This window comes from Colletes latitarsis, chromosome 10, assembly GCF_051014445.1.
Source record: "Colletes latitarsis isolate SP2378_abdomen chromosome 10, iyColLati1, whole genome shotgun sequence".
Classification (NCBI taxonomy): domain Eukaryota; kingdom Metazoa; phylum Arthropoda; class Insecta; order Hymenoptera; family Colletidae; genus Colletes; species Colletes latitarsis.
In genome coordinates this window covers 10,529,909-10,554,040 of record NC_135143.1, presented here as the reverse complement: position 1 = coordinate 10,554,040, position 24,132 = coordinate 10,529,909, and the positions used below count along the sequence as shown (strand labels likewise).

Sequence of the window (24,132 nt, the reverse complement as noted above, 5' to 3'; positions counted from 1 at the left end):
TCTCATCAGATTCAGAATTTTCAGACAGGTCATTGCGGTGTGTTTTTGCGTGAGTCGTGCATTGCAATTCAATATGTTGAACTCTAAACGTAATAAAAAGAAATGCTTGATAATCCCAAGTCAAATATTATTTAAATTTATTTTTATTATGATTTTTCTCTTTATTCAATGAGTAATACGCGACCGTGAACTTTGGACCTTGTTTCACCGTAGTACTTAAATTGTTAGTCCACGTTGCTAAATCTTATTAACGAGTTCTCTTGACAAAACCGAAACGAAACTATACTAATTTCACATGTAAAATCCAATCTTACATTCTTTAATTTTGTATAGTCATCTGACATTCCACGAACACAGAGTAATGTTTATAAATACAAAGGTAAACATAAAATAACAGAATAAATATGTATAACTCTTGAACAAATTAATAGACATAATGACTAAAGAACATACTACAATTTGATCGTAAACGACTTAACTTGAAAGTAGTTATTAGTCATTGTTGTCATTAATAGACACTATTAATGACTTAGGAAGGATACGCGATTAACCGACATAATTGGTTACAATTTCGTAATTAGGTTTTCTTTTCGTTTTAGGTCTTGGAAAATTAGAATTTGGTAAAGAAAATTAAATTTCTTTCTCGTGTATATCTTCCATTCATCTTACAGAATATTCCACAGTTCTGTTTCTGACTTTGGGCATTTTTTCCTCATTTTCTCCATTTTTCAACAGTTTAAATATGTTTTTATTATTTAAATAAATATACGAAAGAATAAAGGAATATAATTACAATAATTAACAAATATATATTTAAAAATTTATTAAAATGAACAAGTGTCTCAAAAGTTTTGCGTGAGAGTGTACATTCTATACACATTGGTTCTTCGATTTACGCGGTACTTTTTATACATGTTTATCATTTCACACGATCGACGAAAAGTTTATTTACTCTGGGAATCAAAATCAAAAGTTGTCGCGAGGTTACGGTTAGTATGGTGTTTGTTTGTGCATCCGACCACGACTTCGCGAATTGGCATTCTCGTGTTTTTCATTCGAGTAGAGAATATGTATTAGCGTGGTCTCGGCGGTGAGTCTCTACAGTCTTATTTAGTCAAGGAGGAATTAATTACCTAACAGACAGTAAGTAGACAACGTTTTATCGTACCAAACTATATGCTTACGTAAAAAATATTTACTTACTGATTCTAGTGTTATTAAATATTTTTTGTAAAGTGTAAAATAAATACGACCCATTTCTTTGGTCAATGAGGAAGAACTTAAAACAGCTTTATTTCGGAATCATTGAAAACTTCTAAAATTTCCTTGACTTTACAAATGGGAATGCTGTCTGGTTGAAAAATAAAATTAAATTATCACGTTGAGACTTGCCACCTCCCAACCCCTTAGAATAGTATCAAACTTCGTACAACAAAGCTCAAAACAGGAACCGCAGGTTTTGAAACTCTGCTGATTTCATTTTTACGTAATATTTATTCACACATGATACAAAAATTATAAATAATTCTACCATAAGATTATAAATAATTCTAATTATAGGACCGACGCAATCGGGCACGATTACTTTACGCGAACAGTTTCCTTGTTTACAAAGTATTCAAATCCTTATAATAACGATAATTCGAATCGAGTTTCATTTCGATACACGTTGTATCACGATTCAGTTGTCCTGGATCGATTAAAAATTATTTTCCCAGGCGTCGATTTCAATTTTTAGCGTTAAATCGACGTCTGGAAAGATGATAAATGGCAATTATACGATTGACGGAATCGAGCGTCGAGGCTTTGCCTCCACGAAGGATTCCCCCGTCTAATGGAGTAAATCATTCAGATTGCCGATGACAAAACATACGTCGATAACTAGGGCGGTTGACTTACGATTGTGCGCAATATTTTTTTCAAATAAAGATAAACGTCGTGTCGTTGGAATCCGCGCGTTCATGTCGGCTTGGCGGGGCCCGATTGCAATATCTTCATTCGCATGCAGGATACGTTAGCGGGGTTCGTTGTACACGAATAGCTCTCCTCGGGAATGTAAAATCCACTCTTTGCGAGCATCTTGTATACGCCTCTTTTGCAAGCGCGCTGGTTGGTCAGTGGAGGGGGTCTGGTATCTAGAGGCGCGTAGAAGTTAAGTGGTTTGCCAGAGTATCCCTTAGTCTGCCAGTGAAAACAGTAGCGCGAAACACGCGAACCAGCACGGTTGGCACGTTTCTTCTGTCCCAGTGTCGTGGAATTCCGTGTTTGACGAGCAAGTCGCGGGAGAAACACGACGATTCGAAGGGTCACACGGAGTGCATCCGTCGACCGGTTGAATCTGCGCAGTGCGTTTCGAACACGTTCAGATTTCTCGATACGTTTCACCGTGATCGTCGAGTGAACGACAACGACGCGATACAAATTGGGGGACCTGGACTGCAAGAGTACATACATACGTCTCGCACAGGGTAAAATTTTTACACCGTTGTACGAGTCACTCACGAGATATAGAAGAGATCGTTTAATGGGCCTTCGTGTCGCGCGAACTGAATTACCACCGTAAAAAGTCGATTCGTAAAGACCTACTGCGTAACTGAAAATACGCGTAATTTTTCGACTCCCTTGCTCCTACTTCGAACCATCATTGCGTACATGCCTCTCCTCTTACGGTGTTTACAGGGTTGCCACTACAAGCATGTGCAGGATTGCCATTTCTTATAAATGCATCGCTTATTGTCAGAGATCGAACAGGACTCTGAAATCGTGTTCGATCGTTTCGATTATTCGATTCTGGTCTAGGGCAATGTCTTTCTGACTTTTTTAACCGCGAATGGTGCGGTGCCTGTTAAAATCGTATATTTGATATCTTATTTTAAATGAGGTCTTAAACAAACATTTTTTTGGATCAAAAATATATACAAAATATGAAAATTGCAGTTTAATTCTTCTAATTAAATTTCTGCCCGTTTATTAAAATAATAATCGCCTTGATTAATAGTAATGTATTCCGATGAGCTGATATGTTAATATTTCACTTAACTTGTTTGAAGAGACATGAATCGCGAGCATAACCTGACACCTAGCGCTCAGAAGAATTTAGTAATAGCTCTGGTAGTAGTCAATTTTTTAAAATGCGACCAGAATGAACACTGAATTAAAAAATGAAACAAAAATTAAACACTACTGGCCGATCGAGACAAGATTTGGCTACAGGGAGAGAGTGTAGATCCAAAATGAACATTTTTAGCTTTGAAAATCCTCAGGTCTTCGTTCACACGTCATTGAATAGTGTTTTGATTATTATCAATAAAGTATTTAAACTAATTTTTTCGTCATTATCGTTGTAATGTTTCCGGTAAATAGTTTAATGATTTGCCCTATATGTGTTCATCTTCTTCCGGATTTTTCATAAAAGTCTCTACTTGGACGTTAAAAAGAAATATTGATCGAGTTTGAAAAAATCAAAAGACGAGATTTTAAACAACTTTTATCTCAATTGATGACCGCCTGTACGAGTGTCATAGCCGCGTACCCAACCTAAATGTGTATAGTGTTACGAAATGAAAAATAGGCAAAGCTAACCTAATTAATAAAACTAATTAGTCAATCTAACCAATATCACGAGAATTAATCGAGCTATCGTAATGCCAATAACGTATGCAACGGGAATAAATATTAAATGTTTCTATATGCAAGTTCATGGACCCCCAAAAATAAATTTACGACCCCCTTGGGTTACTCTAGCTAAGAACCACTGCATTGGACGATAGGATTATTCCAATGGTGTTTAATCTGCCGTCCGCTGACCCCAAGGGGGCCCGTAGATAGATATCTGGGAGTCTGAGAATTGCACATAGAAATTTTAAATATTTATTTTTGCTTCATAAAAATATCAACTTTATACTTTCCATGCTTTGGCAAAAAAACAAATTTTCCAAACGTCTGGAAAAAGTCTCATTGACGTAAAAATTGCACGCAAATCTACAATTCTCTGATATAAATTTTGTAGAAGACACAGACCTAGCCAAGAATAAACTCGTCGACCTTAGAGACCAAAAATTTTCTAGAATCACAACTAAAATAGGCTCTGAAGGATTCTGATCTTTGTTAGAAGCTTATCCTTGTTCTGGACAAGTCAGGACTTTCAATATCGATTTGACTAATATTTAAGAATGTCGATCCGAGGAACGTTGCATAAAAAGGGCCCGTGAGCTCTATTAGATCGTTCGAAGGGGCCCGGGGAGAAAAATGATTAAGAACCACTGGTCTATTCTGTACCTATTCTGTGTCCGAGCATTCCCTTTTCCTTCGGACCGGTCACGGTTAGGTGTTCGGTCTTGAGATCCGTTTCGAACGCATCGTTCCCGCGAGTGCAACAGGTTATTCCTCCCGAAGCAAGCTGCAGAAGGAGGGGGGCGATAATTGTGGACTCTGTTCTCCACAAAATCCGGTCGGGCTGTCCTCTTTTCGCGATAAGACGTCACGTATTGAGAAACGTCTGCATCTCGACGGCAGATGCCCTCGATCGTTTAATTATCCGCGACCAATATAAAGTGCAACGAGGATCGAACGATTATCGCGGACGACGATACCGCAAACTGTATCGTCGCGAATTTATTGCGATCCATGAAACTGTTTCATCCACGATAAGCCTATCGATGCCAGGAACGATCGAATAAGGTCGACGTCGCGACGCCGGTACATTTCGCTGCTCGATCGCGTCCGTAACTGATTGTGAGAGTCGAAGGTACTCGATCCTAAATCTTCCTGAAAATCGATATTTTCAATCGTCCATAAATCGTGGTTTTGCGTTACGTTCGTTTTTATTTAATATGCACTTCGTTCTTCCAATTACGATGAAATTTGTCTGTCCGGAACCTTATAATTTTTTCATATATAAGAAATTAGCGAAAAGTACGCTTTTTTCAAAAAATAGTATCTAATTCGATCGTTTGAACAATTATCGAATTTTATGATCTTCGTTATTTCTCTGCGATTGCAACTGGCATTAAACTTTTTTATCGCGAGAAAACAGCCAAAACTTTTATGATGAAAATAGGCTCGACAATGTTAGAATTAGCTAACCTTATGTATCGATCGATAATCAATTTCAGTATGCTTCTATGAATATCGAACGTTCCTTCAGCATTCTAATTCGCTTCCGCTAGAGACGTGTTTACGCGGAATGTTATTTAAGACCGTGGCACGATTAGACGACTGGCTTGCATGGCGCTCCAACGAACATCCGCGATAGCGGTCGTGAGTTTTCTCTATGTTGCAGACTACTCGACAGCTAATTAACATCAATTTCCTGCTTTACTGATTACAGGGAACAAAGATAACGTATACAGACTAATTGATAGTTAATTTTATACGCATGAATAAACTGGATCGACGATTCTTAACCCTTTTCGTTTCAAATTAACTATTTAAACAGTATCTAAATACGCAAAAGTATTTTATCTACAAATATCGGTGTAGTAAGATCTTGAAACATCATGATCTAATAATAAATCAATACAATTACTATTCAAAAAGTGAATTTATGTAGTCATTTCACTGACACTCTGTTATCAACCGTTATAGTAACGCAATAAATTACTCGCTACCACCAAAGAAAATTTAAGTTGTCAAACATCGCTATTAATCGTATCTTCAAAGATTATGTCAGTTGATGACAAATGGAATCGTTCTCACTCATCTCCGACTACATTTTCAAAGAAAATTTAAATATTAATGAGCCATGGTACATCTGTTGTCAGATTTTCCTTATTTTGGCGCGCAAAAAATTCTCCATTTGCAATCACCGCTTCGGAATAAGTGTTTTTGGCGACAGGAATTTTAAAAATAATAAGAAACAGTGGTTACGAATTATTGTGTTGATTGCAGAGGCGATGCGTCACAGCTCGCAACTTATTGCGGAACCGAGTTAAATGGAAAAACGTTACGCATCGTATAATTGCAAGTCATTAAAGATGACTCGTGTCCCGCATCTTCTTTGATAACAAAGCGGAATTGATGTTCGTAAATATTTAAGTCCAACGAGATAGCAGTGCGTATGACTAAGGTGCGTCGAATTCGATAAGAACACCGTGAGCGTACTTTGAACCTCGGTTTGACGACCGACGATTTGTCCGTTGATTACTATACACGAATTCGATGCAAATGTTACGTCGATGCCACGGCTTAACCCGAGATTGTTGACAACTCGTTTCGTCGACAAATGCTTCGACAATCTGGATTTAACGACAGATTTGTATTTGAATTAAGTCTGTTGTTATGATACTATAATAATACATAGTAATTAATTGCAATTAAATATAATATATTCTACAAGGTGTTCGGCCACCCCTGGGAAAAATTTTAATGGGGGATTCTAAAGGCCAAAATAAGACGAAAATCAAGAATACCAATTTGTTGATGGAGACTTCGTTAAAAAGTTATTAACAATTAAATTCAACAATTTCAAATCGTTCTGGAAAAATTATTTTCGGTTGCAGGAGCCAATTACAATCATTTTTGGTGAATACACATACTTCCGAAATTCTACCCACTTTCGAGACAAAAATTCGAGTAGGTGCTGAAAGTTTTGGGTGAAAAAAAAGACTTTCGAATCGTCTTGGAAAAATTATTTTTAGTTGCAGGGGTCAATTGCAAGCATTTTTAGTCAACAGACATACCCCCGAAATCCTACTCAGTTTCGAGAAAAATATTCCTAACCGAAAATATAATTTCTGGCCAGAAATGTCTGCCCCAATTTTCATGCGAATTTTTAAAACGTCATAACTTCTGAACGGATTGGACGATTTTAATGTTTAAAAAAGCAAACTACGCGTATTTTGGTGGAGAATATGTACAAATCGCAAAAATATTCGAAAAGTTGGTCCTTCACCTCACAAAATGAGAAAAACCCTATAAAAATGATCCAATTTTCAAACAGCTATAACTACTACAATTGTGAATATATTTCAATGAAACTTTTTTCTGAAGTAGAGCACATGGGTACCTACAAAAAAGTATTGGGCAACTTTTCTGTAGGGCGTCAAACAAAATTACTAAAAATGAAAAAGGAATTTTTAAGAAAAATCGACAGGGGGTAGATGCCTACATTTTTCGACGAAAAAAAAAATTTTTAATTAATTCTGAAAAAATTATTTTCGGTTGCGGGGGTCAATTACAATCATTTTTGGTGAATAGACATACCCCCGAAATCGTGCGCATTTTCGAGAAAAAAATTCGGTACGGTCGGAACTTTAAACGTTAATAACTGTTTAACGAAGCCTTCATCAACAAATTGGTATTCTTAATTTTTATCTTATTTTGGCCTCTAGAATCCCCCATTAAAATTTTTCCCAGGGGTGGCCTAACACCCTGTATACAGAGTGGTCCACGTAACTTGTGCAGCTCGATAACTTCCAAAATATGCGTTGCACGAAAAAATTTTGCATACAAAAGTTGCATGGCTTAAAGGAGTACATTATGTAGTGCATTTATTTTTTTTATAGGTGTAGGCGTTTCGGAGATTTAAAGGTCAACTTTGTTTTTTTAAATAGAATATTGTATTTTTTGTATGAAAATATGGAAGAATATCGAATTTTGAGTAAAAAGTATTGACCTTCATTAGCTCTAAATCTAATAGCTAACGAGTAATTTCACTTTATTTCTTAAATTTCATTTACATGAAGAAAATTGTCAAGAAGGGTGGTCCACGTAACTTGTGTAGCTCAATATAAAAAATAAGTCGAAAATGTAAAATAAAATTTGTCCGTATAATACTTCGTTTCCACGATAACTGAATTCGAAAATTTCTCGGATACGCGTGCGATCGAATAGGATTTTTCTCACGCGTCTGTCCATTACTCACTATTTCTACTTCCGCTGTTCACACTTTGTCCAAGTAGAGTAGACAGCAAACTATCGTGCGAGAATATATGCATTTTTAAGTACGACATATAACTCTGTTATTTTGGAAACTATTTTTTAGTTTTATCTTTCATCCATCGGAGTGCCTTGTTGCGATTGTTTGGAAAAACCCAAGAATAATGTCAGGAATACAACTTCAAAGACTGAAAAGTCCATTGAATTATGCATTCCCATGGATGATGCATTAAAACGACAGATATTCTAAGAAAGAAAATTAGGCTAATAGAATCGAAGAGCATCGACGAAGTCAATTTTGCCAGTCTACCAAATCGTTGGACTGGTAAACCTGATACGTTCATGCGTGACCGGTTACGGTACGAGCGTGATGTAGCACTATGGTCGCTCCATTCGAGACTTTGAATCATGTGTGTGAAAGAATATGCCGCAGTATAACCAGTTTATAATATTTTTTGCATTATCTGATGCAAAAATGTGCTTAAAATGCATTCACACGGACGACATTCAATGGCACTAAAAAAAAACTGTTATGTAAACATAGGTCGTTTCCAGTTTTCTCGAAACAATGTAGAAATAAATTAGTAATATTTACATTTTAGTCTGTTTACGCGAGCTCTGTTTACTAGCTGAGGTCGTCAACTTTCAAGTATTTTGATTATCTACGAATCGAGAGTATTCATGACTTTTTCAATAGAAATACCTGAGCTACTGCACGAGAGTGTTATCAATGTATCCATACTTCAAGATCGTCCAATCTAATGTCGCTCGACTTTTATCTATAAGAATAAATCCGTATGCCATTTTGAAAGGCAGTCCTCGTTAATTTTGGAAGTGCTAAAAGTATCATGTTTTTGAAAATCTCAGACACAACTCACGCAAACAGACTAAACGTAAATATTACTGATCTGTCTACAAAAATTTTTACAAATTCTTTTCATTATGTATTCTACGATGATAACGATGTATCTACACGTATATTAGCAAGTAAAAATTCGACGTCGAAAGTCGATGTCAGTCGAATCGTGTCGATGAAAACAGTGTCGGCGATCCCAGGGTAACCCGATAGGACGGAAGATCGTTACGTTCTTGTTTGAGCTGATTACGGTTAGCACGTCGCTATCTATCGTGGGTGAATCGTCCTTGACATTATTATTCGCAAGAATACTATAGTCGGATGGACGTCGAGCGGACGTCCAAGGCCGCAGTTTCCCATTATTAACCGGACTAAACGCGATCTCTACTTTTACGCGCCATCTTTTTTTTCTGTTCTAACGCGGAGCAACCGCGCGCATACTTCGGGGCGAAGAAACGAAAACTAGAACGATGGCAGAACGAAATGTGGGTAGTGGGGGTAGCAACTCAATGGTCTTGGACGGCCAGTTAATTTTACGACGATGAAGACTTTGGTTGGCGCACTCTCCGAGTCGAGTTTTATTTTAAACTTCCCGGTCCCTACGTTCAGTAAGGAAGGTTTCTTGCCAAATGATTTTAATCAGTTTATTTTAAATTTTTTAATTTAACGTTTGGTAAATGTTACGTGGTTTAGCCTCATCTTGCTTAACCAAAGCGCACCTAGTCAGACTCGAATCTTTTTCGATGATATTGACAACCTCCTAATCGATGGACAATGGCCTACCATACTGTCGATGATGATGGATTGTCAAATTTCATAAGTATCGTTAATATTCGTGGCGGTTTTACAAATTTTATTTCCAAATAACGAACAAAATTTTTAAATCCCTTGATAAATTAGAATTAGGTTAAAGCTACTGCACGAACGAATCTAATCATTGTGCCTAGCCCCAACTGATATCGAAGCAAACTTAATGGTGCATAAAATTACTTAGAACTGGCTTTCAGTAAATACAGGGTGTCCCAGATCTGCAAGCAAAGTTAAGAAAAATGATGTTATATAAATATAGGCTCTTGCATGCTCTATTATAACTAAAAGACTCATGTGTTCGTAATTTTGCTTGTAGAATACGTTGGTAAAGTTCTGTGGGGCAAAACTAGTACACCCTGTATTTATTTCAACGGAACGTAACATTTCGAACGGATATCAGCAATTTATGGTATCCGTTTCGATCGTTTAACTTCGTTACATTCGCGGTCATTTGAAGTCACGTAGTTGCAGGTCGTTGAATTCATCTCGATATTAATTCAAAAAGCATACACAGACGGTATTTGGGTTCATAATATAACTTCAGTGGCCAAAGTTTCAATGAAAAATCGACGTTTTATAATGGCTTTGTCGAGGAAATGGGAAGGAGTTGTCAAACGAGATACGTTTTAACTATTGCTTATTGATGATAAAAAAAAGAAGAAACTTTTAAATCTCGAAAAATATAATCAGAAGAAGATCAATCGATCCTAATATTTAGTTACTCCTGTTCGTGCGAAGCACCCAGTATATGCACAGTCGTGTGCATTTGCACATTCACGCCCGTCGCGTTATCGGGAAACATTTTTCTTTTCTCGTTGCTGGTTGGCTGTCCTACATACTATCATGCATCCCACATGCACTAACCGCCATTAGAAAGTGACTTTCACGCGTACTAATTCCACGGTTTTCTTTTTTTTTTTATTCCAGTTGGCAATTGTCCCTTGCGAATTATTTAAAATACATCGGTGAAACTATCGAAAGGTTCGAACCATGACTACCGTCAGGCAAATCCTCCGTTATGCACGAAGACTGGGTCAGGCATCGGAGTGCTCGTCGAAGGTTTTAAACCGGTCCGTGAGATGCGCCTCCACTCAGCTGCAGCCTAAGATCATCGAGGATGTAAATGGAAAAAGAATTTTTGCCTCGCCGTGCGAGTTCACGCCTCCGGAGATGTTCATTCATGAATACGTATGGAAGAACGTTGATATTTACGGGAACCATACTGCCTTGGTACGTTTTCACAAAAGCAATTACTGTTATGCAATCTCACATATTAGATAACAACAACAAAAATAGAAAAATATGGAGTTTTTCGTGGTAATATACTGGCCAAAATAATTACAGAACTTTTGTCGAAGAGGATGTTATTTAAAATCGATAAAAATCACGTTTTTATAAGACAAACGAATGCCAAGTGATATGAATCTTGTTACTCGATATGCGTTTTTAGAATAAAATGAACAAACACATTTTAACGAGTTACAGCGTACACGTCGTCCTAAACTTAGGACAAAAATACAATCAGAGTGTATTTACGAGTCCTCTATTTACGCGGTCAATTCAGTTTAGAGTGTAAATTGTATGATTTATTGCAAGAAGTAAGAAAGATCAGAACCGGAATAGACGTAACGTGGTTAGTATAGAGTAATTTTACTTAATTGCAGGCCTTTCGAAGGCTAACTGAAATGTCTGACACGATATGGCTAGCAATTGACGTTACACTCCACGACGTAAAGGTGGCACACCTCGTAAACGCAATGACTTTATTGCTCAAACACGATAGCTATATGCACTCTTGATACTTGTACATTTCTATCATCTAGTACACTCTATTACTGCAAAAATTAGGAAGAAAAAGTTTCAGCTATAAATACGTATAATTTCCCATAATAATATATACTTTAAAAATAACCATGTAGTTTAAAAAACAAGTATCATTCCTTGTAGTTGTTACTAGAATTATTTAACGAAATAAAAAATAAAATAATTTAAACCCAGACGTTCAAATTTTGTCCAGTAATTAATGCAATTGCATGCACAAAGTATAGATTTGAAAATAAGTATCTTCAGGTTTTCGTGTCGCTGATACAATTTTATATAACATCAGTAGAGAAAATAAAAATGTAATTATTCGCTGGTATATGTCCGCCACTGTGCGTGCATATTTTAGTTGCATAAATATCGCACGTTCTTTGCATATCTCACGCGCGCAAACATCCGCAGTCTACTTATACGTATTGTTTCGCGACATTATTTTCCTATGGGATGAACCCGTTATTGTAGCGGGTGTCGAGCGCGGGAAGTAGTAATTTGAAAAATTCTACAAGTGTGACGGTCACCTGAATCGTCTCGCCGCAATTACCACGAAGGAAGATTGCCAGTGATCATTATTGTAATGGAGTCAATGATGCCTTTGCAGATATGCGCCGCGACCGGAAAGAAGTACACGTACAGCGAGTCGAGGGACACTGCTAATTATATCGCGAGAAGTTTACTGAACATGGGTCTGAGAAAGGGCGACATAGTGGCCCTGATCGTGCCAAATTATCCTGAATCTATTTTAGCCTTTCTCGGCATCTTGGAGGCCGATCTGATCGCTACCACTGTCAATCCGTTCTACACGCCCGGTGAGTGAACTCTGCATTTCGATATTCTATAAACAAATTGTTAAAAATCTGACTTTATTGCAATTTCATCACGATTGGATAATTACTCTCAATTATATTATTATTCGATACAAATATGATTAGAATGCTCGTGTGAGTCGAACCATTAAACGGGACTGTTATGGGAATGGATTTTACGATGTATTGCGCTTACGTCGTCTGTTCTGTTAGAGTTATTTTCCAAAATCGCATCGCACAATCTCATTTACATATCTGGTTTCCATTGAATGGTACGGACTGCTTTGCACAGACGAAATTAAAAGGCAACTGCTGTCTTCCGGAGCAAAGGCGATCGTCACGGTCGCAGAAATCTCCCAGCATGTACTCGCAGTTTCGAAAGCCACTCTCCCAGCTGGTGCACCCGTCGTAGTTATCGAGGATGGTACTGGACCCGTCCCGGAAGGCACCGTGCCATTTAAGGTGTGCCCTGAAAGTTATCCGTACTACACGTTGCAGTACAGTACGGGGCAAACAGATAGCTTTAAAATTCTATGAAACATTACAAATTTAGGTTTTAAACATGGATAGTTTGCTATCGAATGGCTTACACGCAACTGATAAGCGTAAATAGACTGCTCGTGTTATCATTTTGAACTGCTCGCGAACGCCAATATTTACGCTCACGTTCCTAAAATTCTGTTGAAATAAATAGCGTGAGTAGTATTCAGTATATCAGACAGACATCTTAATGCTATCTTTTTATCCCGCAATTTTCAAATTCAACATTTTATAAACATTCTAACATTAGCCCTGCAAACATCAATTTTATTAATTTATATATTTCGTTGTATACTTTTTCGTTGTTCCCGAAATCTTTCACCAAAAGCTATTATATTTCGGAATTATGAATTTATGTGAATCGAAAATTGCCGTTTACTCGCGTGGATTTAAATCGACGAACTAGTAACTACAACGATGCATAAATCGATTTGAATCGAACGGCTTAGGACAACTTTCTAAACCGACTGACTTGCATGGACTAAAGTGCACTGCACAAAGATGATAGGAGTGTTATTACTCGCAAGAAACCATAAATTATCGCGTACTGTAACGAACGTACAACGCAGAACTTTATCCTGAACAAACTCAATAAATTGAATAAATGACATTGCGACCGAAACAGTACAATTGCGTACACGTGACAGCGGCAGATAATGTCTGGCCGACGAAGTTACCCACACACGACAATGGTCGTTATAGAGTTAAACAAACGTTCATTGATGTTTCGATCGATCGAAGGCTGAATTTAAAGTTTTTACAAATATGTTTTAAACAGTTTCTTTAATGATAGCGTGTTTAAATTATAAATGAAAAATAACGGTAGAAACATTAAACTCGACGATAAGAAATTTCAGGTTTTGGGATTCCAGACTTGAAGTTTAAATTGAAATCATTGTAATCCTTCCAGGATCTAGTTGATCGAGGCAAAACGTTACCTCCCTTAAAGCATACGCATGTATCTGTGAACGATATGGCGGTCCTTCCATATTCGAGCGGAACGACAGGTTTGCCAAAAGGTGTAATGTTGACACACAGAAATTTGGTCTCCAACATGGAGATGACAGACCAAACTGCAAACGGAACGATGTTCCGGTACGCGACAAGTGAGGACATTTTTTTTGTTACCGTTAAAGGACAATATTTGAAAATGACGATCGTTGGTACTCGTTGAAAAAGAAAACTATTTTCCCATAACAGACATCCTAATGAATATCCATGAAAATTCAACTTAGAAATGTAAAAATAGAAGGTTCAACTTTTAAAGATCACTGGACGATTTCTTCTCTTGAAATTATAACAAATGTTCTCATATTTATGAGCGACGGTGCACGTTTACGTGTTTGGAATTGAGACCTACTCTTCTAGTTGCATTTCTACACGATTTCTTTAATGAATTCTTTAGAAACAGATCATCCTCCGAAGACAGCTTGTTTTGATTTTCCTGTCGTACGTTGGCGAAATAACTTTTGTTTCCGCTTCTACAGAAAAGCATCAACGACCTTCTGTCATGGTCCGAAAAGTCAGGACTTAAATTCTCCCCCCAAAAAACAAAATACACCATCTTTTCTAGAAAACGCAAGACAACCATACTTCCCCCTAATCTCTACATACGAAATACTGAAATCGAAAAAGTAGACAGCATTAGAATACTTGGACTCCTCTTTGACCATAAGCTAACGTGGGGACCACGTATGAAATATCTAAAAACCACATGCACAAAAAAAAAACATCATAAAAGCTTTGGCAAATTATAGCTGGGGAGCTGATCAAGAGATCATCATACAAATCTACCAGACTTTAATCAGATCCAAACTCGACTACGGGTCAATAGTTTATAACTCGGCTAAACCTAATACCCTGAAAACAATCGACTCAATTCATAACGCCGCTCTAAGAATAGCCACTGGAAGCTACAGGACTAGTCTAATAAACAGCATATTGTTTAGATCAAAATAACCATCATTAGAACAAAGAAGCCCAAATAATCCCACATACAACAACATATTTACAAACAGATATACCCACCTACAAGCTAAAAAACCCAAGCTTCCAAATCCATTTTATGGAAGAATTGCCAAATACGATAATTTCACTGTGATTATATCAACACCGACTATTCCATGTAAATTCAAGAAAACAGCTCCCTGGATCCTAAAAACGCCAGAAACCAACGTCGATCCTCGCAAAACTTCCCAAAAACCAAGTAAGCAGCATAGAACACAGATTTCACTTTCAACAACTATACAACAAATACCCAAACCACCAAACGATATACACTGATGCATCAAAGACTGACCAGGGAGTAGGAGCTGTCATCGTCTGCGACACCACTTGAAGCTCTTAACTACATACGTAACCACAATGTCCAACCTTCCATCATTTTCACCGACTCAATGAGTATACTCATGGTAATAGCAAACATAAATCGCGAAACCAAACATGAAGTCATTCTAAACATCCAATATACCTATACGGACTTCATCAATAACGGCAAACAAATAACCCTAGCCTGGGTTCCATCTTACCAAGGAATCAAAGGAAACGAGGCAGTTGACACAGCCGCCAAAGAAGCAACAGCACTTCCACCAGATAACATCGGCAGACAAGTCCCACACCAAGACCTCATCGTTGAATTACGCCATTTCGAACAACAAACATGGAATAAAATATGGACCACATCTAAGAAAATAAAAACACACGACGTTACCCAAGACTTCTTCCAAATAATACCTAGCAACAATATGAGAAGGAAAGATAGGATAATCATGGTCAGGCTTAGAACTGGTCATTGCAAACTCACACATGAATGCCTAATTAAGAAAACAGAACCACAGTGCACTGTCTGCATGAAAATTATTATAACCAATCACCTACTATTCGAATGCAGAAGATACAACACCCAAAGACAGAAATATAAAATAAACTACTTAAAGGACATCAACATTTACCACTGCATATGACCGGACAGAAAAGAAGGAAACAGGTCCTAATCGTCACTAAAATAGGTCGATGCGACGCAAAACCCGAAATAAAAAAAAAAAGCTTTTATATAGAGGGAAATATTGCTTGAATTTCTCCGGAACTGCACGAGATTCTTAATTGCTTTTTCTCTCACATTCCTCCACTCATCCTCGATACATATTTTTAATTATTCTGTTAAATTGTTTCCCTAATGAATATACTTTCCAAAGAAATTAGAGTGCATCGATTATGCTGTGGCAACCTATATCACGTTTGTCCTTGTTCGATGGAGTACCAAAAATAGTAATTTTCGAATATTGTCTTTCCTCGATATCGAGTCGAGTGTGAACCGGATAGATGACTGTACCGGATCTCTTTGCAGATGACTTCCAAGAAGTAGTGCCTCTAGTTTTACCATTCTTCCACATTTTCGGTATGAACAGCGTCGCGCTGCCGCGCCTAACCACCGGAGCGCAACTAATCAGTGTTCCCAAATTCGTTCCGGAACAGTTTATCCACATTCTAGCAAAATACAAGGTAAATTTCGTCTCGAACGATCGACCATACGAGAGAAGCGACGTCGAGGACGCGTTATTTGGGACATTATTTATAGGTGACTGGTCTGTGCGTCGTACCCCCGCTAGTTTTATTCCTTAACGCCACGCCGCACGTAAAGAAGGAATTTTTCAAGAACATGCATCACGTTATCATAGGGGCGGCGCCATTGGCGGAAGCGGACGTCAAGAGATTCTACGATAAGTTTCAGATGGACTCTGACAAACTGAAATTCTGTCAAGGTAAATCGAACGTTTCTGTCGACTGAGCTTCGACTTTTTGCAAGGTTCGAATTTTGTGTTATTTTCGTGCGTTCGTCTCGCAGGATACGGATTGACGGAAACCTCCCCCGCCATTTGCATGGAAGTGACCGGACAAAAGACAGGTAGCGTCGGGAAAAACGTGATCGGTTGCGATCTACGATTGGTCGATCCGATCACCAACGAGGACGTCACTGTTCCTGGACAGACCGGTGAGATCTGGGTCAGAGGGCCTCACGTTATGAGTGGTTACTTTAACAACGAGGCCGCCACGAACGAGATGATCGTCGAAGGTGGCTGGCTGAAGACCGGAGACATTGCTTACTGCGACGATGACATGGATTTCTATGTCACGGACAGACTGAAAGAGTTGATCAAAGTCAAGGGATTCCAGGTGAGCTTTATATCGGTTCTGATTAACGCGTTGTTCGATTAAATTAATCCTACGCCAACGGTCTCTCGTTTCTTTATATAAACGTTTGATTTTTGGTGCAGAAGCGCATTGAATTATTTCGAACTTGTTAACGTGGTCGGTTCAAGTTCTTGCGTTGATCCGGTTGGCAACTATGAGTTTCGCTAAATTTAGCACATTGTGAGCAAATGATTGATCTACTTGAAAGGCCGATACGTAGAAACATTTGAAATACGTTAATTTCACCATGGAAATGATAAACAAATCCTTCGAACATTGAACATTAATTTTATTTGCTTGCGATTCTAATTCGTTACGACTAATTCATTATCTAACAACAGAATATAAATATGTTTTGTACATATTTTCGTACGTAAAATACAGTCATAGAAATTCATTCAAAATTTCGTTCCGATAAATGGGATTCTACTGCGATTTATTTACGCTGTACTAGTTGATTGGTTTTAACAACGCAACGCTGCATTATAGCTTGGTTTCCGTTTTTCTATTAGAAGTCAGACGACAATGCGCATTTAACGTAGTGTACAGATGCGGAATGTTGAAACAACAGGTGAAATTCCATTTAACTCTGTCCTTTTCTATCTACAAGCCTGCAAAATATTATTAAAATCGGTGGTGACCACATTTTCCTTGTAAATACAGCTTACTGATAGCTTTGTACACCGAACGCGTAGTCTACGATATCCTAACAAAAACTCTGTTATATAAACTCCAGTATTTCTCTTCCTAATAGTGATATAAGTGTTTCTCTTTGTCAGTTATGCAATCATTTCTAATGAAAACAAAAACTATTTTATTTTTTATCCGTCTATCGTGGAATATAAGTTAAACATTCTTCTTGTAAGTGGCAATAGACGCGATGCAAATGAGTCGCTCTAGCATTGACGCACCCATTATTCCTATAACGATGTATTAGTATAAAATAGGACAAGAGTTATAAAGAATAACTCTGAGTGTTGAAAAATATGTTCCAGCATTGGGAACCTGTAAAAATAAATTTTAAAATTCACTATGCAATGGAATGTAACTTGCACGAATATCTGCGGTTTACTAATATTGATTCTTCCTCGATTGCAAACTATCAGGTACCACCAGCGGAGCTGGAAGCAATCTTAAGAATGCATCCAGACGTGGTGGAAGCAGCTGTGGTTGGTGTTCCAGACGAGAGATGCGGCGAAGTACCGAAAGCTTACATATTGACCAGAAAAGGATCGACATCGACCGAAGAAAACATTAAGAATTTCATGAAAGGAAAAGTTTCAGACTACAAAGAACTCCAAGGTGAACAATTTTGCATCACGTCTTTCCCAAGGGGATATCCCGACCTAGACATTCAATTTTCAGCCCTTCTTAGTTATTTTTTAAAAAAAAAAACGTCGAATCATCGAATGGGGATGTGAAAATTATGAATTTTTCAGAATCAGTGGGTTAATATCTGTCATCAAATAAAGTACAGACAGGTAGATAACATCGTTTGATTGCGTTTGAACCGCAATATGAGTCACCTCGGTCTGTTGACGGACATTACTGTGTCAATTATGATCAATAAGCTCGAGACTGGTTGATAATCAATTTATCGTTTCAGGCGGTGTCACGTTCGTGAAAGACATACCAAAGAACGCCAGCGGGAAAATTCTGCGAGCGCAACTAAAAAGCCAATACAAATAATGAATGAACTCCGAAAGAAGGAATCCAATGGCAGACCACGATTAACAGTTCACACATTACGGGATCGGCTACTGTTAAAAGTGATAAGACTATGCACGCGGTTACACCGTATTGGCAATCGATCAACGCAATAAAAAAGACGTGACCGTTGTTTACACAACACGGAAAGGGAAAGTGCTAATATCTTTAATCGACAAACTATTGATACGCGATCGATCATTTTTATGGACGGTTTCCCCGATGATCGTACGTTATAGACACGGTTCTCGTCGAAGGAGATTTTCGCGACTCGTTTGGAGATACTTGACGGAAACGACTGTAAAAAAAAACAAAACGCGAAACGTAAAATGTACTTACAACTTAACTACGCGCGAACCTGATTACGAACGGGTTTGCAGTCGGTGGTATACTTTTTAATATTATATTTTATATGTTTACTGGTGCTATCTCTGACAATGTAATTAGTTCGTAAGATTCAGAAATGACGAATTTCTGATTGAAACAATTGTAACATACTGGATATATCAATGTTATGCAATTTTTTATAGGCTATTTCTACCGTAAAGTACCAGATGTTTGAGACAATAAAATTTTTAACAACAGTGTTACAAATATCGCTTGTTAATGATCGACCTTAAATGCAATGTATTTCCTCTATATCTCCATTACCATTTTCGTGTCACTCGCAACATTATCAACAGGTTACGCAAATGAAGACAAGAGGAAGTGAGACAGAAAATGAAATTACAGAGAATCTTTGTTGCTCGTAATTCTCGAATTGCAATTTATATTGCCCCACAGCGATCTAACAATAATAATATGAGAATCACAATTTTCTAATTCATACTGCTAGACAGACAGGCATTTTTCTTAGATAAAATTTATACTTTCAGATCGTGAGGAGAGATGCTCTTGTACTGTCCTCGCCAGAATGCTTTAATTACTTGAGCTACCTCTTGCACGACTTGACCTTGCGTGCCTTTATCGTCACTCTTGTTCAAATCATCGGTGTACAAATTGTTCGTAAAGTATTTAACTAACTGGGTTGTATTACTCAAGCATTGTATAATATAATGATGACTGGTTTTATACATGCTTTCTTTGGCAAGTGTAGTGACCGCGAGTATGAATCATACCCGTGACATATGTATATTGTTTTATACACATATGTGATTTTCAAGATGACAAGTGTCATAGTAGATTCAATTATTTTTAATTTGACAGTCATTTTAAAATAAATATTCATATATCTATTAAAGCTTTGAATAATGTAAATCTATGATAATAAATGATATAATTTTAACAAATTCTATGTGTTCTCATTATTTTTATCTTTCTTTTCATCTCTCCATTATTTCCTTAACTATAAGATACATGCCACCTCTTCGTAAGGCCGCCAGCATTTTCGAAATGTTCCGGGCACTTTAGAAATCCGGATGGCAAAACGCCCAAGTTTGTCGTGGAATAGTTCGTTATTTTCAACGATAGATGGCGCTTATTTTTCGACCTCAAACCCCCTGGTGCTAAAACGCCCAAGTTTGTCGTGGAATAGTTCGTTGACTTCAACGCTAGATGGCGCTTACTTTTCGACCTCAAACCCTCTGGTGCTAAAACGCCCAAGCTTGTCGAGAAATCCATCTAGCGTGGTCGATACGAACTATTTCACGGCAAACTTGGGCGTTTTGCCATCCGGGTTTCCAAAGTGTCCGGAACATTTCCAAAATGCTGGCAGCCTTGCGAAGAGGTGTCATGTATTTTATAGCTAAGGGAATAATGGGGAGAGAAAAAGGAAGGTAGAAATGATGAGAACACATAGAATTCTTTGAAATTATATCATTTATTGCCATAGATTTACATTATACAATGTTTTAATATATATTAATATATTATATTATATTATATCATGTCAGAAGTTGTGAGCAACGGTCAGTAGTGGTCAGCAGTGGCATGCAGGAGCCCGTAGAGACCAGTATGGCCAAAAAACTGACAGGGAAACGGCAAACTGACACATGCTCTCTTTCTTGATTCTCTAAAGTTACCCGAAGTAATTTGGAACCGCCTCGTGGGAGTCGACAGAGCCGCCGAAATTTATCGAGGAATAGTTTGTTATTATAAACGATAGATGGCGCTTATTTTCGACCTCGAACCCCCTGGTGCTAAAAGGCCCAAGCTTGTCGAGAAATCCAACTAGCGTAGACGATACGAACTATTCCACGACAAACTTGGGCGTTTTAGCACCAGAGGGTTTGAGGTCGAAAAATGAGCGCCATCTATCGTTGAAAATAAAAAACTATTCCACGACATTTCCCTTCTCGCTCTTGAACAACTAATATCCGACCTCCCGTCAACAGATCTCCACTGGCCTCTGCTGACCGCTGCTGACCACTCCTGGAATTTCTGACAACGTATAATGATTACGACTGGCTACTGTTAGCCTCTCCCAGCCTCTGCTGGCCTTTGCTGACCACCGCTTATATTTCTGACAACGTATAACGATTACTACTAACTTCTGCCAGCCTTCGTTGGCTTCTGCTGGCGAAAACCCGGAGGGTCGACAAAGACAAAATGACATATGCCCTCTTTCTCCAATCACCAAAGCTGCCCAAAGTAAGTTCGGACCGTCTCTTGGGAGTCGAGAGAGAAAGACTCACACTTCCCTTCTCGCTCTTGAACAACTAATATTCGACCTCCCATCAACAGGTCTCCACTGGTCTCTGCTAACCGCTGCTGACCACTCCTGTTACTTCTAACAACGTATAACGATTACTACTGACGTCTGCCAGCCTCCGCTGGCCTCTGCTGACCGCTGCTGACCACTCCTGTTACTTCTAACAACGTATAACGATTACGACTGGCTACCCTCTGCTGACCGCTGCTGACCACTCCTGGAATTTCTGACAACGTATAACGATTACGACTGGCTACTGTTAGCCTCTCCCAGCCACTGCTGGCCCCTGCTGACCACCGCTTATATTTCTGACAACGTATAACGATTACTACTGACTTCTGCCTGCCTCCGCTGGACTCTACTGACCGCTACTGACCACTCCTGATACTTCTGTCAACGTATAACGATTACAACTTGCTACTGCCTGCCCCTGCTCGACTCTGCTTGCCACTGCTTGCCACTGCTAGCCTCTGCTGACCACAGCTGACCATCCCTGATGCTTCCGACAACGTATAACGATTACTATTTGTTACTGCTTGGCCCTGCTGGACTCTACTTTGCCTCTGCATGCCTCTGCTGGCCTTCGTTGGCCTCTGCTGACCGCTGCTGACCACTGCTGACCACCGCTTATATTTCTGGCAACGTACAACGATTACTACTGATTACTGCCAGCCTCTGCTGACCTCTGCCAGCATCTCCCGACCTAAGCTGGCCTCCGCCAACATCTCCCGACGTCAGCTGACCATCGCTGACCACTGCTGACCGTCGCTGACAACTTGTGACATGATGTAATATAATATAATATATTTATATGTATTAAAGTTTTGTATAATATAAATTTATGGCAATAAATGATATAATTTCAAAGAATTCTATGTATTGTCATCATTTTTTACCCCTCTTTCCCGCTCCAAATTTCCCGCCGCTAGGAATTTTTGCGAATTCCTGGAAATGACGACATTTCTAAGAATTCCTGAAAATTACGTAATATTACGTAACATTACGTAATAACTCTTTAAAATTTTTCGCGGCCGGAATTTTTCGGCAAAGATTGCGTAATATTACGTAACATTATGTAATATTACGTAATATTACGTAATAGCTCTTTAAAATTTTTCGCGGCCGGAATTTTTCGGCAAAGATTACGTAATATTACGTAACATTATGTAATATTACGTAATAGCTCTTTAAAATTTCTCCGGCCGGAAGTTTTCGGCAAAGATTATGTAATGTTACGTAATGTTACATAATATTACGTAATAGCTCTTTAAAATTTTTCGCGGCCGGAATTTTTCGGCAAAATTACGTAATATTATGTAACATTATGTAATATTACGTAACATTACGTAATAGCTTTTTAAAATTTCTCCGGCCGGAATTTTTCGGCAAAAATTATGTAATGTTACGTAATATTACGTAATTTCAGGAATTCTTAGAAATGACGTCATTTCCAGGAATTCGCAAAAATTTCTGACGGCGCGAAATTTGAAATCTTTCCGGGGAACTTAGAAACTTTTAAAAGATTCGGAGTGTCTTATAACTAAGGGAATGATTTCGATAGGAAAAGAAGGGTAAAAATGATGAGAACACATAGAATTCTTTGAAATTATATCATTTATTGCCATAAATTTACATTATACAACACTTTAATACATATAAACATATTATATTATATTACATCGTGTCACAATTTGTCAGCAACGGTCAGCAGTGGTCACCGATGGTCAGCGATGGTCAACTGACGTCGGGAGATGTTGGCAAAGGTCAGCAGAGGGTGGCAGTAGCCTGTAGTAATCGTTGTACGTTGCCAGAAATAAAAACGGTGGTCAGCAGTGGTCAGCAGAGGTCAGCTTAAGCCAGGGGACGCTGGTAGAGGTTAACAGAGGAAGGCAGGAGTCGTAGTAATCGTTGTACGTTGCCAGAAATATAAGCGGTGGTCAGCAAAGGCCAGCAGTGGCAAGCAGAGATCACCAGGGGCGAATAGTAGCAAGTAGTAAGCGTTATATGTTGTCAGAGGCATCAGAGGTGGTCAGCAGCGGTCAGCAGAGACATGCAGTGGCAAACAGAGATCAGCAGGGGCGAACAGTAGCACGTAGTAATTGTTATACGATGTCAGAAGCATTAGGGGTGGTCAGCAGTGTTCAGCAGAGGCCAGCAAAGGCATGCACAGGCAAGCAGAAACCTGCAAAGGCAAGCAGAGACTTGTAGGGGCATGCAGTAGTAAGTATTAATCGTTATACATTATCAGAAATACCTGCAGTGGTCAGTAGCGTTCGGCAGAGGCCAGGAAAGTTCAGCAGAGACAAGCACACGCTGACAGAGATCAGCAAAGATCAACAGAGGTTAGCAGAAGTCAGTAGTAATCGTTATAGGTTGTCAGAAATATAAGCGATGGTCAGCAGAGTCCAGCAGAGGCAAGCAGTAATCAGGAGCAGTCTGTAACAGTCGCTGTATGGTGTCAAAAGTTGTCGGGAGTTCTGTACTTTTGTCAGCACTGGTCATCAGAGGCCATCAGAGGCAAATAGATACCAGGAGTAATTTGCAGAGTTCAGTAATGAACTCTAGGAAAGGCAAGTAAAAATACCTGGGCAGTCGAGATTCCGAATCGTATGCCGTTGACGTGAGGTCGGATTTCAGTTGTTCAAGAGCGAGATGGCAAATGTGAGCCTGCCTCTCTTAACTCCCATGAGACGTGTCCACGGTACACTCGGGGCTTCGTCTGGCATCTGTGGTTTATACCGTTTTTCCGTTTTTATATTCTAAACTAACCTAGCGAAGAAACTATATTTATGATGACCTATGCAAGGCGGATCGCAGCCAATTTGCTAATATTATTTAGTTTTTAATTAATAATTGCATTACCCAGCTAAGAATGA

General features: G+C 38.5%; 1 protein-coding gene across 1 annotated transcript; it reads left to right on the top strand.

Moving 5' to 3' along the window:
- The first annotated feature begins 2,163 nt into the window (after window positions 1-2,163).
- On the top strand, window positions 2,164-18,922 carry LOC143346391 (uncharacterized). Its single transcript, XM_076774447.1, has 10 exons — window positions 2,164-2,468; window positions 10,472-10,774; window positions 11,964-12,171; window positions 12,461-12,630; window positions 13,619-13,814; window positions 16,055-16,209; window positions 16,286-16,469; window positions 16,553-16,881; window positions 18,006-18,201; window positions 18,506-18,922. The coding sequence occupies exons 2-10, from the start codon at window positions 10,535-10,537 to the stop codon at window positions 18,586-18,588; spliced, it is 1,761 nt and encodes a 586-aa protein (XP_076630562.1). The 5' UTR covers window positions 2,164-2,468; window positions 10,472-10,534; the 3' UTR covers window positions 18,589-18,922.
- The last annotated feature ends 5,210 nt before the right edge of the window (window positions 18,923-24,132 follow it).